The sequence below is a fragment of the Acartia tonsa genome, chromosome 7, assembly GCF_053477335.1.
Source record: "Acartia tonsa isolate MP-2025a chromosome 7, ASM5347733v1, whole genome shotgun sequence".
In the NCBI taxonomy this organism is placed as follows: Eukaryota; Metazoa; Arthropoda; class Copepoda; order Calanoida; family Acartiidae; genus Acartia; species Acartia tonsa.
In genome coordinates, this window is record NC_137266.1 from 46,356,558 (window position 1) to 46,369,547 (window position 12,990).

The following is a 12,990-nucleotide window of genomic DNA, read 5'->3' on the forward strand; positions in this document are numbered from 1 at the left end:
TGTTTCTTAATAATTTGCATAAAAATCTAGCAATAGATAAAAAGTACAATACAAGGTAATGTGTTTTATTTTGTTTCAAAACTTTAACAATCACCTTTAATGACTTGTTTAAGATAACTGAATCAAAGTCAATGAATTACTAAATAAATTTTGTAGTATTATTCATTATAAAAGATTTTCATGGAATGAATATTTAAAGATAAAGGGTTTGAAATTCTGCTGTACTTCTTTTAAAAAGCAAAATATTTTCTTAAAAGCTAGGCTTTTCATACTCTAATTTTAGTTTCTTTGCAATGTAATTTTTAAAAAATCTAGCAGATACTCCTCTAAAGCCCTCTAATTGTTTTAGAACTGTCTAGAACCTATGAGAAGGTACAATATCGGTTCAGTGGTTAGTGAGATCCTTCTGTACACACAAACAGACACACGATCCTTTTATTTTATTATAATGACTTAAGAACTTGTTTTTTTTTCATGAAGTTTAGGCACTCTATGTAAATACAAATTTATTTGATAAACACATAACATACTATCTTCTTATCACTAATTTAAAAACAAGGATAAGCAATATTTGAAACAATTACACAAGTAGCCATTTCCCTCTTTACAATAACAAATTTATGCTTAGAGAACCACTAAAAACAAACATTACATATACAAAAGTGTTAATTATGTGTATCACCATTTGGAATGTAAATATGAGCCAATGACTTATCCCTTTAGATCCCTGTAAATTTTCTAACAAGCTTGTTTGTAAAGTAACACAATGTCTCTCTGTCGTATGTCTATCTGTTTTTATGTATGTCCAGTAATATCACTTAAACAACTACTAATTTTTAGGAAAATTATGTATTTGTACAGGGCAGATTTAAACTATTTTAAGGGATGGGGGATAGAGTAAATCATCCCATCGCCTAAATGATTTACAAAATGATACACAAAAAATCTAAAGCTGCCTATTTTTTTAACTTATGAACTTAAACATTAAATGCCCTGCATAGCACAAAAGTATTACATGCATAAAATTGTTTAAATTGCTTGGATAAAATTATTGACCTTCTATACTGTCTTTGTATAAAATTCCCAATTAAATGTATTCAAATCTCGTAGTATTGTATTCAAATCACAAACAAAACATTGTTCTAATTAAAAGAACGATTGAAATTGAACTAAGTGTAAAATTTAAATTCAAAGGGTCGCGTAAACAAAGGGGGTTAAATTAGGGGTTAACATATACCCCATTATATCAAGTAGTCTTTGATTAATTGAGTTCTCCTTTTTAGGGATGCTTCAGATGGACCCATGTGGTTTTTCTTATTTTTAGATTTAATTCTTAGAATGGTTTTAGGCCATTCTATTCAAATACAAAGCCCCTAGATTCTAAGGTCATCCGCTTGTAAATTTATAATTTAACAAAACTTTTTTTCTTCTTGCATTCTATATCCTTCCAGATGGTGATACTCAATTCTAAAAAATCCTAGTTTCCTATAATTAAATAAAATTTTATCTTTACATTTGGAATCAATTGAAGTGTAGGTCAATATTGGAAAGCTTTTCGAGCCCCTCTACATTAATCGTCTTTGCATGCCCTTGATTTAGAATGACCGCAATCCGTCAAAAAATCTTTACAATGTGTATTTTCTCTTTTTCAACTGAACAGCTTCTTAAAAAAAAAGTTTTCTCGCCTTAGATTATAGGGGAAAGCAAAGGGGGTCAGGAAAATAGCTTAAAACCACCAAAATACATTCATAAAGCTTCCCAGAAAAGTGAATTGATCCGGACTACAAAATTCTAAAATCTTTAGCCTCAGAAAAAAAAACTTACTACTTGGAGGATTGTACTTTCTCACTATCTACAAATAATGTCTGCTATCTTTTATTGACCCTACAGTAAAAAGTATATTTTATATATAAAATACCCCGAAACAGGGACAAGAAAACAAAATTCTGAGAAACATTTTTAAGTGAATTTTTTCTCAAGTATTCTTTTTTTATTTCTTCCCATCTTACCCACTATCTTATAGTTACATCACAAAACAAGTTTTACCTAAAATTTATTCCTGAAAAATATAAAACTATTCTTTGGAAATTTTAAATATGTACAATTAATTTGCTGTATCACGGTCCATATCCCGAAAGATTTTCGAATTCGTAATCTACTCCTTTTTTCATAATCCCAGTCATTTCAATTCAAGAAGGAATCACTTTTTTATTGTTTAGCCGGATCTTTATGGACAGTTAATAAAAAAATAACCTATCTCTATAAACTTAGAACACTATTTGTTAAAATTAGACAATTTGACTTTGAGCACGTTATCTTTATACATTAACTATAAATAGTAACACATTTTGTAGCATCCATTTAATACATGTTAAGAACAGAAGGTAAAATCAATAATTGCGTTTCAGCAAAAAGATATGTTAAAAACAACATTGATATAGAATAGAAATCGTATTACATATTTCTTAAATGTAATATTTAATTAACTGTGTGTACTGTTAAATTTAAAACTAACCTGTTAAGATGCTAGTTAGACTAGGTGCTTAGATACAGACGAACGAACAAACTGTAATTAAAGAGTAGGTGATCACAATATATTTTATACCTTTTAATCTTTTGCGGGTTAGAAACAGTCAAGTAAATTTTAACATTTCTAAATAATATTGGAGACACTTAAACGCTTTGGTAAAGATATAATACATGTTTGCCCTGTACTAATGGATAATGAAACAAATATACGTTGATATATTGGCATGGGAAAAATTGTCGTCAATTTAGCTTTCTAACATGGACCTTAATTATTGGACAATTCGTTCATCCAGTAGAAGTCAAAAGGATTGAGCAATGGGAGTGTGGGGTATCATTAGTTTACCCAGCATCGATCATCGAAAACGAAGAAAGTCTCTCAATGACAATATAACAATGAGGTATGAACTATGAGGAGAAGAGGAGTGGGAAAGAAAACCCCCTAAAGAGATGAATAATCCCTCGTTTTTATGACGTAACACGCTGATTTTTTAAAGCACTTTCTTCGTCTTCCGAGCATCACTTTATTAAAGTACATGAAAATCTGGTTCAACATCTAAGTAATAAGATTTTGATTTCTGTATCTGGATGACCCAGCAAGGTTTGCTTGCATCCTGTAGCCCCGTAAGGCTGCTGATCAAAATTCCCCCCCAAAAATGATATGAATAAAAGCACATGATTTTATAAAAATTTATTTACAAATATTGAATAACTAACAATTTAATCAAACATCAAAGATAACATACATACAATTAATAATTGAGACCTATTTGGAAAAAAATAATCATATAAAAAAGGTCTTTTAAAAATCTAATCTTTTGCAATAACAGGGGATAATAAATCTAAAGAAAAATTTTGAAGAAAAACTGAGTTATTGATAAAAAGAAAAACAGGCGTTACTTGCTGTTTCTTCAGTTGTATTATCCCTCGAGTCCGAACTTTTACAGCTAATTATGTTTGTTTAACTATACACGCATGTTTAAGGAAGACTTGGAATTTGTAGTAAAACTTTCCAGAGGTTTAAACAGACATTTCACATATTTTTTTTGTAGCTACGCAACTCTAGAAGTTGTCATGTCGGTTGGTCAGAATATCAGTTTGTAATGAACTTAAATGTCTAAAAGAACATTGAATTTAAGAAAACTTTTTGTTTGAAAATTCGCTTTTATGTTGCCGTTAAAAAAAATCCTATCATTTTCTATCTAAAAATATGGCAAAAAATATGTGAAAAGTCTGTTTTAAAATATGCATTATCGTTGTAACATAACTATTAACTTGCTCTATAGCACCTAGCTTTGTTTGAGCCACTCTAAAAAAGTAGTAACTACAGCTTTTTTAAAGCCACACTAAAAAAAAATTACAAAAACGAATCAAACAAAATAAAATATGGCAGGAAAAACTGGTAGAAATTGGTTAGTATCAAAATTGATATGTTAAAATCAAAATTTTGAGCAAATTACTCTTAGCTAGAGAATAAAAGAAGGTAACTAAAAAATTATTGTCACTTATCGAATCATTTTTTTTTCAAAAACTACAAAATAGATAAAATACCTACTGAATAACAAATTTTAAGAAGATTCTTTTATATCAAATGGATAATGATTAAAAAAGTTTTTGTTACATTTTTATTATCTTGGAATACTTTTGTATGATGCAGTATCAATGGGAAGAGCCGTTTCTTGCCACTCGTAAATTCGCGATCCTAAAACATAACTATTTTTGGTAAAATGCTTTATTTTACTATAAAAAAATACTTCACATTTTCTCTGTATATAAAATAATGAAAATGTAGCACAGCATTTTAAGGTAACAATATTTGAGTAATAAAAATCATAATAGAAAAATTATTGGGTTATTGATAGGTTATTTTAGGTTAAGTGAGGTTAGGCAATTGGCCCTGCAGGGTTAGAGCCCACCGCAGGGGCTAGAAATAGGAGAAAAGCTACTGTAAAAATACGAAGAAACGCCCCTTAAGAGGCGTTACCACGAATGGGACTATACCCAAAAAATGCTTGCCTGCGATGGATCCAGGTGACATGGGATGGTGGTGGCCTCCAGAAATGGAACCTGGAGGATGGGTTGTAGGAATGATGGCTCTAACAGGGGCCTCAACAATCCTGATTTTTTGACGTTGTTGTTTTAGTAAATGTCAACTATTCAAAGTAAGACGTATGTACATGAATTGTCACTACATTCGGTACAATGGGGATGGGTAAAAGTGGGAAAAACTGGGGATAGGTTGAAAAAAATACTAACTTTAAAATAGATGGGAAAAAGACCAAACTTTTTGTAGACTAAGATTCAATTTAAGATAAATATAAAATTAGGTTAAGTGGGTACAAATTTTTCAGATTCATAAGAAGTTCGTTGTAAAAATTAGTATGTGTGCAATGAGATCTCTTAAACAGCTAATCTAAACCAATCATAAGAGAAGATTAATAATTGTCTAGAGTCGTTTTTAGTCTATACACATTACTGCATACTACCTTTTAAGAAACAGCGATTTTTAGAAAAAAAAATCTTTTAAAATAACCATACTAATAGAATTTGACTGTTTATATAAATGTATATAATATTCAATTAATTCATTTATTGTTGTTCTTTTTATGTATGTACACTCAAGAATAATAAATTTAATCTAATAAAATCTACAACAACAACGTCCCTGATATTTTGACGGCGAATCCTGCGTTTATATTTTCCAAAGAGGCAGCATAAAGTTGTTGCTGCGACGAAGGCAACAATGCCTATCAGGATGGCAATGGCCAGGATACAAATCTGGACCCAGGAAACCTGAAACAACAAAAATTTGGTTGTAGAACGCTGTCAAATTCACAAATAAAACAAGGATGATGTCATCGATATGAATGAAGATAGAAAATCTACAAATTACGGATTTAGATTTAATAAACAATGGTATTTTTTTGTTCGTAAAGACCTCGCTAACCACTGAAGAATTCTCAATGATAGGAACGCCTAACATAGCTGACTGGATGGTTTTATTAATTATTTTATTACATTTATGCATTAATTTATTTAATGAATTTCTTCCTTTTTACAGTGATAATTTGTCGAGAAGCTTTGTCCTAAATATTATGACCAAAATAGACAAAAATCAGTAGCATTCTGACTTGGAAGTCCTTCAATGAAAAATTTAAAATGATAATGGAGTTAAAAACTGACTTCATAATTTGATTTAACATTGGCACATCGTTCAACACTGATTACTCGGAACTTTTCCAACTTTTCTTGTACACTGGGGTTGGCTCTGAAATAAGGAATTTGATAACAAGATTGTTAAATTTAGATCAAGACTGAATTGGCAGTAGATCTATCAATGATTTCATGCGATTATTTGATGATGTATGATTGATCATTAATTGGCTAATGTATTTCGTATTGGATCAAACCTATAACACCACGAAGGTCAGCCGCACTTCTCTATGTTAAATCAAAGAGTTGGTTGTCTGTAGGCCAAATACTCACTTCAATAGGCCAATTTGTATGCATAAAAGTTCGATGAAAGTTGATAATATAAACATTTCAAAGGATTACATATAAATTTATTTAGTTCAAGGATTGTTGTCACAAACAATTCCATAACTCATAGACAAACAATGAATAGGTAATTTTAGAGTAGCTGTACTTCCAAAGAACCGAATTTGTTAGAAAATAATTGCAAAGTATACGGAAAACAATTGTAAATATGTTGAAGGAAGGGTTTATAATAAAAATCAGACAACTCTTGCATTAACAACAAACAGACACTACAACTTATTTTGTAGCTTTGCTAGTTTAAAAATTACTATACCTGGCATCGAAAAGAGATTGTACTGAGTTGAGATCAATAACGTTGTCATCCTTCAAAATCTAAAGAAAATGTTTAATTTTGAAATTGTCGCACCATTCAAAATTTTTAAACTTCCACCTTGTGGGGGGGGGGGGAGGGTAAAACTTTTAATAGAGGGAGAGACATTTTAGGTTAAAAAGGCAAATCATCAAAGCAAGGAACAGAAAATTTAAGGACATCTTATTTGTTAAAATTAAGGGCTTAAAATCCAATTTTTTTAGCGTTTGTCAAAGATTCATATGTAAAAATATTTTTCTGTCCTGATAATAAAGTTAGAGAATAGAGGGAGCAAGGGTACATGACTATATAGAACTATCGCAAAGACCTACCAACACAATCCCATTGCTCAAGAAATTTGACAGCTTAGACTCTAAAATGGCTGAGTTTTATACAGGGTTTTTCATTTTTAGAAACAATACCCTAACTATAAAATTTATTATGTATTTATGTTTGTCCTTTATAGATAATGCATATATCTTAAAATTAATAAAGTAAAAAAACAATTTTGGCGTTGTCAAAAAATTATAAAATCGTAAAAATCTGGATAGTAATTTCATTACAAGCTGTCTTGAGTACAATTATTTCGGAAAGTACAGATTATTTCCATTTTTATAATAACAATATTAAAGTTCAAGTTAACAGCACTATAGATTTAATTTGTTTTTAAAAATATATTTCTTTTTTTAGGAGGCTTTTAAATCTTTATCTTAGTACTAGATAGATAACTTTCTTCCTTACAACTTTCCTAAATAGTTTAACTGTCCATAGCAATGTGAACTGAACCAGAGCGCATGTATGTGTATATGACATATTTAGTAGCGAAGCTACTCTATAATTCACTTTGTCTATCCATCAGAAAGTCCGGATTTTTTTTCAATGAACTTGTAATTAAAATCAATCTGTATTTGCCTTTTATAAAAGGATATTTCATCCCAATAAATATATGTAAATTATTTTAAATTGTAGCTCATTTATGACACTATACATGCTATACTCTGCTTTTACAGTTACAAAATGAATGTAATTATTTTAAATTCCTGAAAATAATAAAAATCTGTAAATTGCTATATACATTTTCAATATTTCATGCAATAAATCAACTGATTTTTGAAAGACATATTTGTTAAATGTTGCTAAACTTGATATCATCATCCTTGTTAGAATGTACTATAGTATTTGAATAAAAAATGTATTATTATTTTTTAAAGCTAGCTTTTTAATAATTACGTTTAAATTCTTTTAGATTTACTGATAATTATCATATAATAATTTTTTGCTTATTTTCAAGGTCTTACTATTCTAATTATATATACATTATTATGTTTAATAAGAAAATTCCGACATTCATCTTAGGTTATTTTTAAAAAAAATTGCTATCTTTGAATTAAATATTCAAATAAATTACACAGTACAAATAATAAAAAACAGGTTTTGCTTACAAAACACAATCAAATTAATGGAAACACTTTTGAAAAGATAGCATTGATTTTAAATGATAAATATGCTCTAAAGTTTTACAAAAATTAGGCAAAACATTTATTTTTTGTCGTTGATAACAATATCTTATTCTTATACTCTTATTTACAAATAGTTTTACACTAAAATCTTTTGATTTAATTGTTTTAACTCTTGTACATTAGGTCACATGACTTTAATTAATAATAAAGGTCCCCCAAATCCTTATACCAAAATATACGGTGATTTTGATTAATTAGTAAAGTTCCTTCAAATCTTATTCCAATGACAGCTTATGAGCTTTCTAGCAGCTAAGTGAGAAAGCAAAATTTTTATCGATAAACAACCTTCTGCAGCGTCAGGGGTCTTTGAAAAAAGAAAATGGTTTCATAGCTATTTATCACTCTATATATATTACTTTAATGTCCTGATCTACTGCAGACTATTACCTGGAAACAAGAACTAGTGCGTCCAAAGTCAAGACTACCATCATACTGACTATAAAACTCTGTATCATAGATATTTATAGACAGGGGCAGAGCGAAGGCACTCTCCAACTCGCTCTTGATGTCGGATATCTGTTTGGACACCTTCACTGGATCGTCGTCGAATACAAATTTCATGAGGTCTGTGTCTTGCAGGACGAATACTTTCAGCGTTATCATATCAGCCTTACTTAAATCTGTAAAAAGAATATAATTTTTATCTTATTTAAGGTGATCTGTCTGTTTGTCCGTCTATTTGTCTTTCTGTTTGTTTGTCTGTCTGTTTGTCTGTCTGTTTGTCTGTCTGTTTGTCTGTCTGTTTGTCTGTCTGTTTGTCTGTCTGTTTGTCTGTCTGTTTGTCTGTCTGTTTGTCTGTCTGTTTGTCTGTCTGTTTGTCTGTCTGTTTGTCTGTCTGTTTGTCTGTCTGTTTGTCTGTCTGTTTGTCTGTCTGTTTGTCTGTCTGTTTGTCTGTCTGTTTGTCTGTCTGTTTGTCTGTCTGTTTGTCTGTCTGTTTGTCTGTCTGTTTGTCTGTCTGTTTGTCTGTCTGTTTGTCTGTCTGTTTGTCTGTCTGTTTGTCTGTCTGTTTGTCTGTCTGTTTGTCTGTCTGTTTGTCTGTCTGTTTGTCTGTCTGTTTGTCTGTCTGTTTGTCTGTCTGTTTGTCTGTCTGTTTGTCTGTCTGTTTGTCTGTCTGTTTGTCTGTCTGTTTGTCTGTCTGTTTGTCTGTCTGTTTGTCTGTCTGTTTGTCTGTCTGTTTGTCTGTCTGTTTGTCTGTCTGTTTGTCTGTCTGTTTGTCTGTCTGTTTGTCTGTCTGTTTGTCTGTCTGTTTGTCTGTCTGTTTGTCTGTCTGTTTGTCTGTCTGTTTGTCTGTCTGTTTGTCTGTCCTTTTGTATGTCTGTTTATCTGTATGTTTGTCTGCCTGTTGGTCTGTCTGTTTGAATGTCTGTTTGTCTTTCTGTTTGTCTGTCTGGTTGTCTGTTAGTTTATCAATTCTCTGTCTGTTTGTTTGTGTGTATTTCTTGTTGTTTGTCTGTCTGTTTATATTTCTGTCTGATTGACTGACTGTTTATCTGTCTATATCTATGTGTGTTTGTTTAACAATATGTTTACCTGTCTGTTTGTCTATCTATGTGTCTGTATTTATGTCATGTCTGTTTATCCGTATGTTTGTTTGTATATCTATCTGTACAATGACTGATTATCGATCTATGTTTGTACCTGGACTATTTGAAGCCATGATAGTGATCATAAAATATCCATCGCTAAATTCATGATAAGTTTGGTTGGTTTGAATATGTCCTGAGGAATAAAAGTTGTCATGTTATTTTTCATAGATTAAAAAAGCATAAAATGTACACAGTGACATGCAAGAGAGGGGGTTAAAGACTCCCCCACCCTGAATTAATTCCCAACCCCATTTCAAGGTTTTGAACCAAGTTCCCAAAAAAGCTTGAGGGTCATTGAATGTACAAATTTTATATTGTATTTTGGTTTTATTTGAAATTTATCCTTCAGTTTATAATTTATATTTACGTGACTTCAGACAATTTTATTGAAACAACAGAGTAATATGAGGAGTTTTAAGATAACTCTTTTAATTATGATGTCCCAATAATGGAATCAAGTTTCAAATCAATAGAACAATTCCGCAAAATAATTTGACAACTCTTGCCTGAGTTTGGATCAATGAGGAAGATAGTTTTGTCCACTTGTGTGATGGTGTTCATCTTAGGCCTGGAGTTAAATAAGTTTAAATTATTTAAGTTCCTAAAATAATTCAATTATAATTTACATTTAAACTGAAAACTATAATTTTGTTCAAGATTTAAGCGCCAAAATAACATTTTAAATAAATACTGTAATAAGAATTTTCCAGGAATAAGGTATAGCCAACAAGCGAAATAACTCTAAAATATCAAAATAATATTTGGGGGGCAGATAAAAAAGTCAATTTTACTCTGTGTTGCCCCCAAACGACAGCTGAAAATCACGTATTGGTTTCGGGATTTAAAAAAAAAATTAAATTCGTAGTTAGGTTATGATGAGAATTTGTGGCTGCGCTAGTAGCATCTAAGAGCTCTGTAATAAGGAAAACCGAAAAATAGCCGTAAACCATCCCAAGACTTAAATTTAAAAATTAAATAATCTAAAAAAAACAATGCTTAGACCTATGTGAAGCTTCTACAAAATGAAGAACTTAATCGGTTTATAAGACAAAAATCATACTACTTCTTATAATAGCAAAATATAATATGTTATTCCTGTCGATGATTTGTCAATAAAAAGAGACTTTTATTAATTTTTTACACAATCTATGTGAACACAATACCCTATAAGATAAAGCAGTAAGGTCTTGTCTAAAGTTAAAGGTCAAGATTGGTTGTCGTTTTCGTGGAAGCTGTATAAATGCCTTTGGGTGGTTTTATGCCATTTTAAAGAGCTCCTAAAGGGTAGGGGGTTGAGCAACTAGTTTTTTTTATAAAAAGCTAAAAACTTACTTTGTAAAGGTGATATTTTTGATGGAATATCTGATTGGTTTAGCGTCTGCATCCGGGTCTAGAGCCGTCACGCGTACTACATCTGTGTACAGTGGCGCGTTCACACGCACTCCTAGTGTCACATTACGGGTCTCGAACCTTGATAGATAGATAGATTGAATGAGATTCAGCAGGCCCTAGTGGCTGTAACAAAACTGTTCAATCTTACATAAAGGTTACTTAAGTTTAAACAATAAAAAATGTAACTACACCACAAACACATAAATAATCACTGTCAAAATTGACTATTTCAATTAATTAACGACACACTAGAACTTAAATCGCCCAATATCTTCGAAAAAAATACTAAACTAAATAATAAAATGTATACCTTGGATTATTATCATCCATATCAAGAACCACTATGAGGACTTTAATTTCGTCCAACTTGGATTTGTCGTACTTTTTCCTCTGCGATTTGATAGCGCGGTTTCCGGGCTCAAAACAACGGATTGTCAATGAGTAGAGTCCTGTAATGAAACAAGTATAAAAATTAATATTATGGTAAGCTTTTGATAAAATAAAATATTGGTTTATATTATACTAGCGGCCTATATTATACCATAGAAGCCTCTAGAGGAACTAAAAGTAGGAGAGAAAAGGGACGAACCACCCCCTTTCCTTTTCAATTTGAATTTCAAAAAGAAAATTATGAAAAACATTTGGGGGGTCACCTTTTTTTGGGAGTGTAAAGACACCTTCCCCAAAATAAAACCTTCCCTAGACCTAAAAGAATCATTGCTGTAAAGGAGAACCATATTGTTTCAGCGGTTAGCAAGATTCTTTCCCACAGACAAAAAAAGCTTACTATTTTATATAATAAGGTTTCAATCAAATTTCTTTCAATTTGGTATGTTTTAATTGTGAAATATTTACACCTTTTAAAAGATTATTGAAGTTTAAAATGTCTTCTTTAATTTACCTAAAATCCAATAAAGCTTCAACCTATATATGCGGCTATCACCCCCCACCCCCCTTGCCTCACCCTCGAACTTTTATTACAAACCTGAAACTTCTCTGTCCAACCTTTTCTTGACATATATAACCCCAACGTTATTTTCATCCCTTATTTCAAAGATATCATCTTCATTGCCGTCAATGATTGCATAACCAACCTCAGCATTCCTATAATTTAGAGTATTAATTCAAGTGTTTTCTTTAGATTGGTACATCAAAATTAAAGCATATATATGACCCTAGAAAAACAAAGCTTTTTATTGAGTGTATGCTTGAAAGTTCGTGGAAAAATGTCTGTAATACGACGCTTTACATGATTTTTTTAGTTTTTTTAGCATTGTGATTCGAGAAATGATTAGGGATACTGAAAATCATGTTAAGAATCGCATTACAGATAATTTTTCACAAATATTGAAATATGAATAATAAGAATATTTTTTTGCATTTCAATCTCTGCGGAAAGCTGTCTATAAATCCAGCTCATACCAATAACGAAATTAATTCGTAAAAAAATCACGAAACTTATACGTGTTTTTCAACTGTCGTTGGGGGGCAACACATCGTAAAATTGACGACCTCTCCATTTGCCCCCCAAATATTATTTCAGATTTAATTCCCTTGTTGGTTATACCTTATTCCTGCTATAAACCGATGCGAGAAAGAACTATTTTCATAAAAACCAAATATGGTGCTTGTGATAGTGATATTTTAAACACTTGAATAAGAACTATTCCTTTCAATATCTTTATCCACCGCCGTGACAGCCCCAATCTTGGATCCAAGTGCCATTTCCTCTACCACCTCTAGTCGCAGGGGAACCGAATTCTTTTGTCTGTCGAACATGGGCGCGTGGTCGTCAACATCTTTTACTTTGACTGTAAGAGTGCGGGTAGCTTGTTGCACAGGGGTTCCAAGATCTTTTACTTCAATTATTAGGGAATATTCGCTTCGAGTCTCTCTGTCATTGAAAAATATTATTTTAAGTATTCAATTTTAATCTATAATAGAAAGTAGATCGTATATTATAAAATAGGAAGGTTGCTTTCTGTATCTTAAGAGTACAACCGATTGAATACTCCATTTTGGGGAAGCTTCTGGGCCCAAGAAAGGTTTTTGGCTATTTTATTTTTACATTTATTTCGTAGGGTGGTTTCATGATATTTAAATAAAATATAGGTTTCTA

The 12,990-nt window shown here is 31.1% G+C and overlaps 1 protein-coding gene across 1 annotated transcript in view; it reads right to left on the reverse strand.

The window, feature by feature from the left end:
• Positions 1–3,204: 3,204 nt before the first annotated feature.
• LOC145324576 (cadherin-87A-like) overlaps positions 3,205–12,990 on the reverse strand; it is a 50,713-nt gene continuing 40,927 nt past the window's right edge. The window contains exons 43-54 of the mRNA XM_080167159.1: positions 12,537–12,765; positions 11,857–11,971; positions 11,182–11,320; positions 10,812–10,949; positions 9,986–10,080; positions 9,532–9,612; positions 8,281–8,513; positions 6,338–6,396; positions 5,710–5,794; positions 5,191–5,319; positions 4,543–4,642; positions 3,205–4,228 (exon numbers count right to left, since the gene is read on the reverse strand). Of these exons, the coding sequence (XP_080023285.1) occupies positions 4,155–4,228; positions 4,543–4,642; positions 5,191–5,319; positions 5,710–5,794; positions 6,338–6,396; positions 8,281–8,513; positions 9,532–9,612; positions 9,986–10,080; positions 10,812–10,949; positions 11,182–11,320; positions 11,857–11,971; positions 12,537–12,765 (1,477 nt within the window). The 3' untranslated portion in view covers positions 3,205–4,154. The remainder of the gene's footprint in view (positions 4,229–4,542; positions 4,643–5,190; positions 5,320–5,709; positions 5,795–6,337; positions 6,397–8,280; positions 8,514–9,531; positions 9,613–9,985; positions 10,081–10,811; positions 10,950–11,181; positions 11,321–11,856; positions 11,972–12,536; positions 12,766–12,990) is intronic.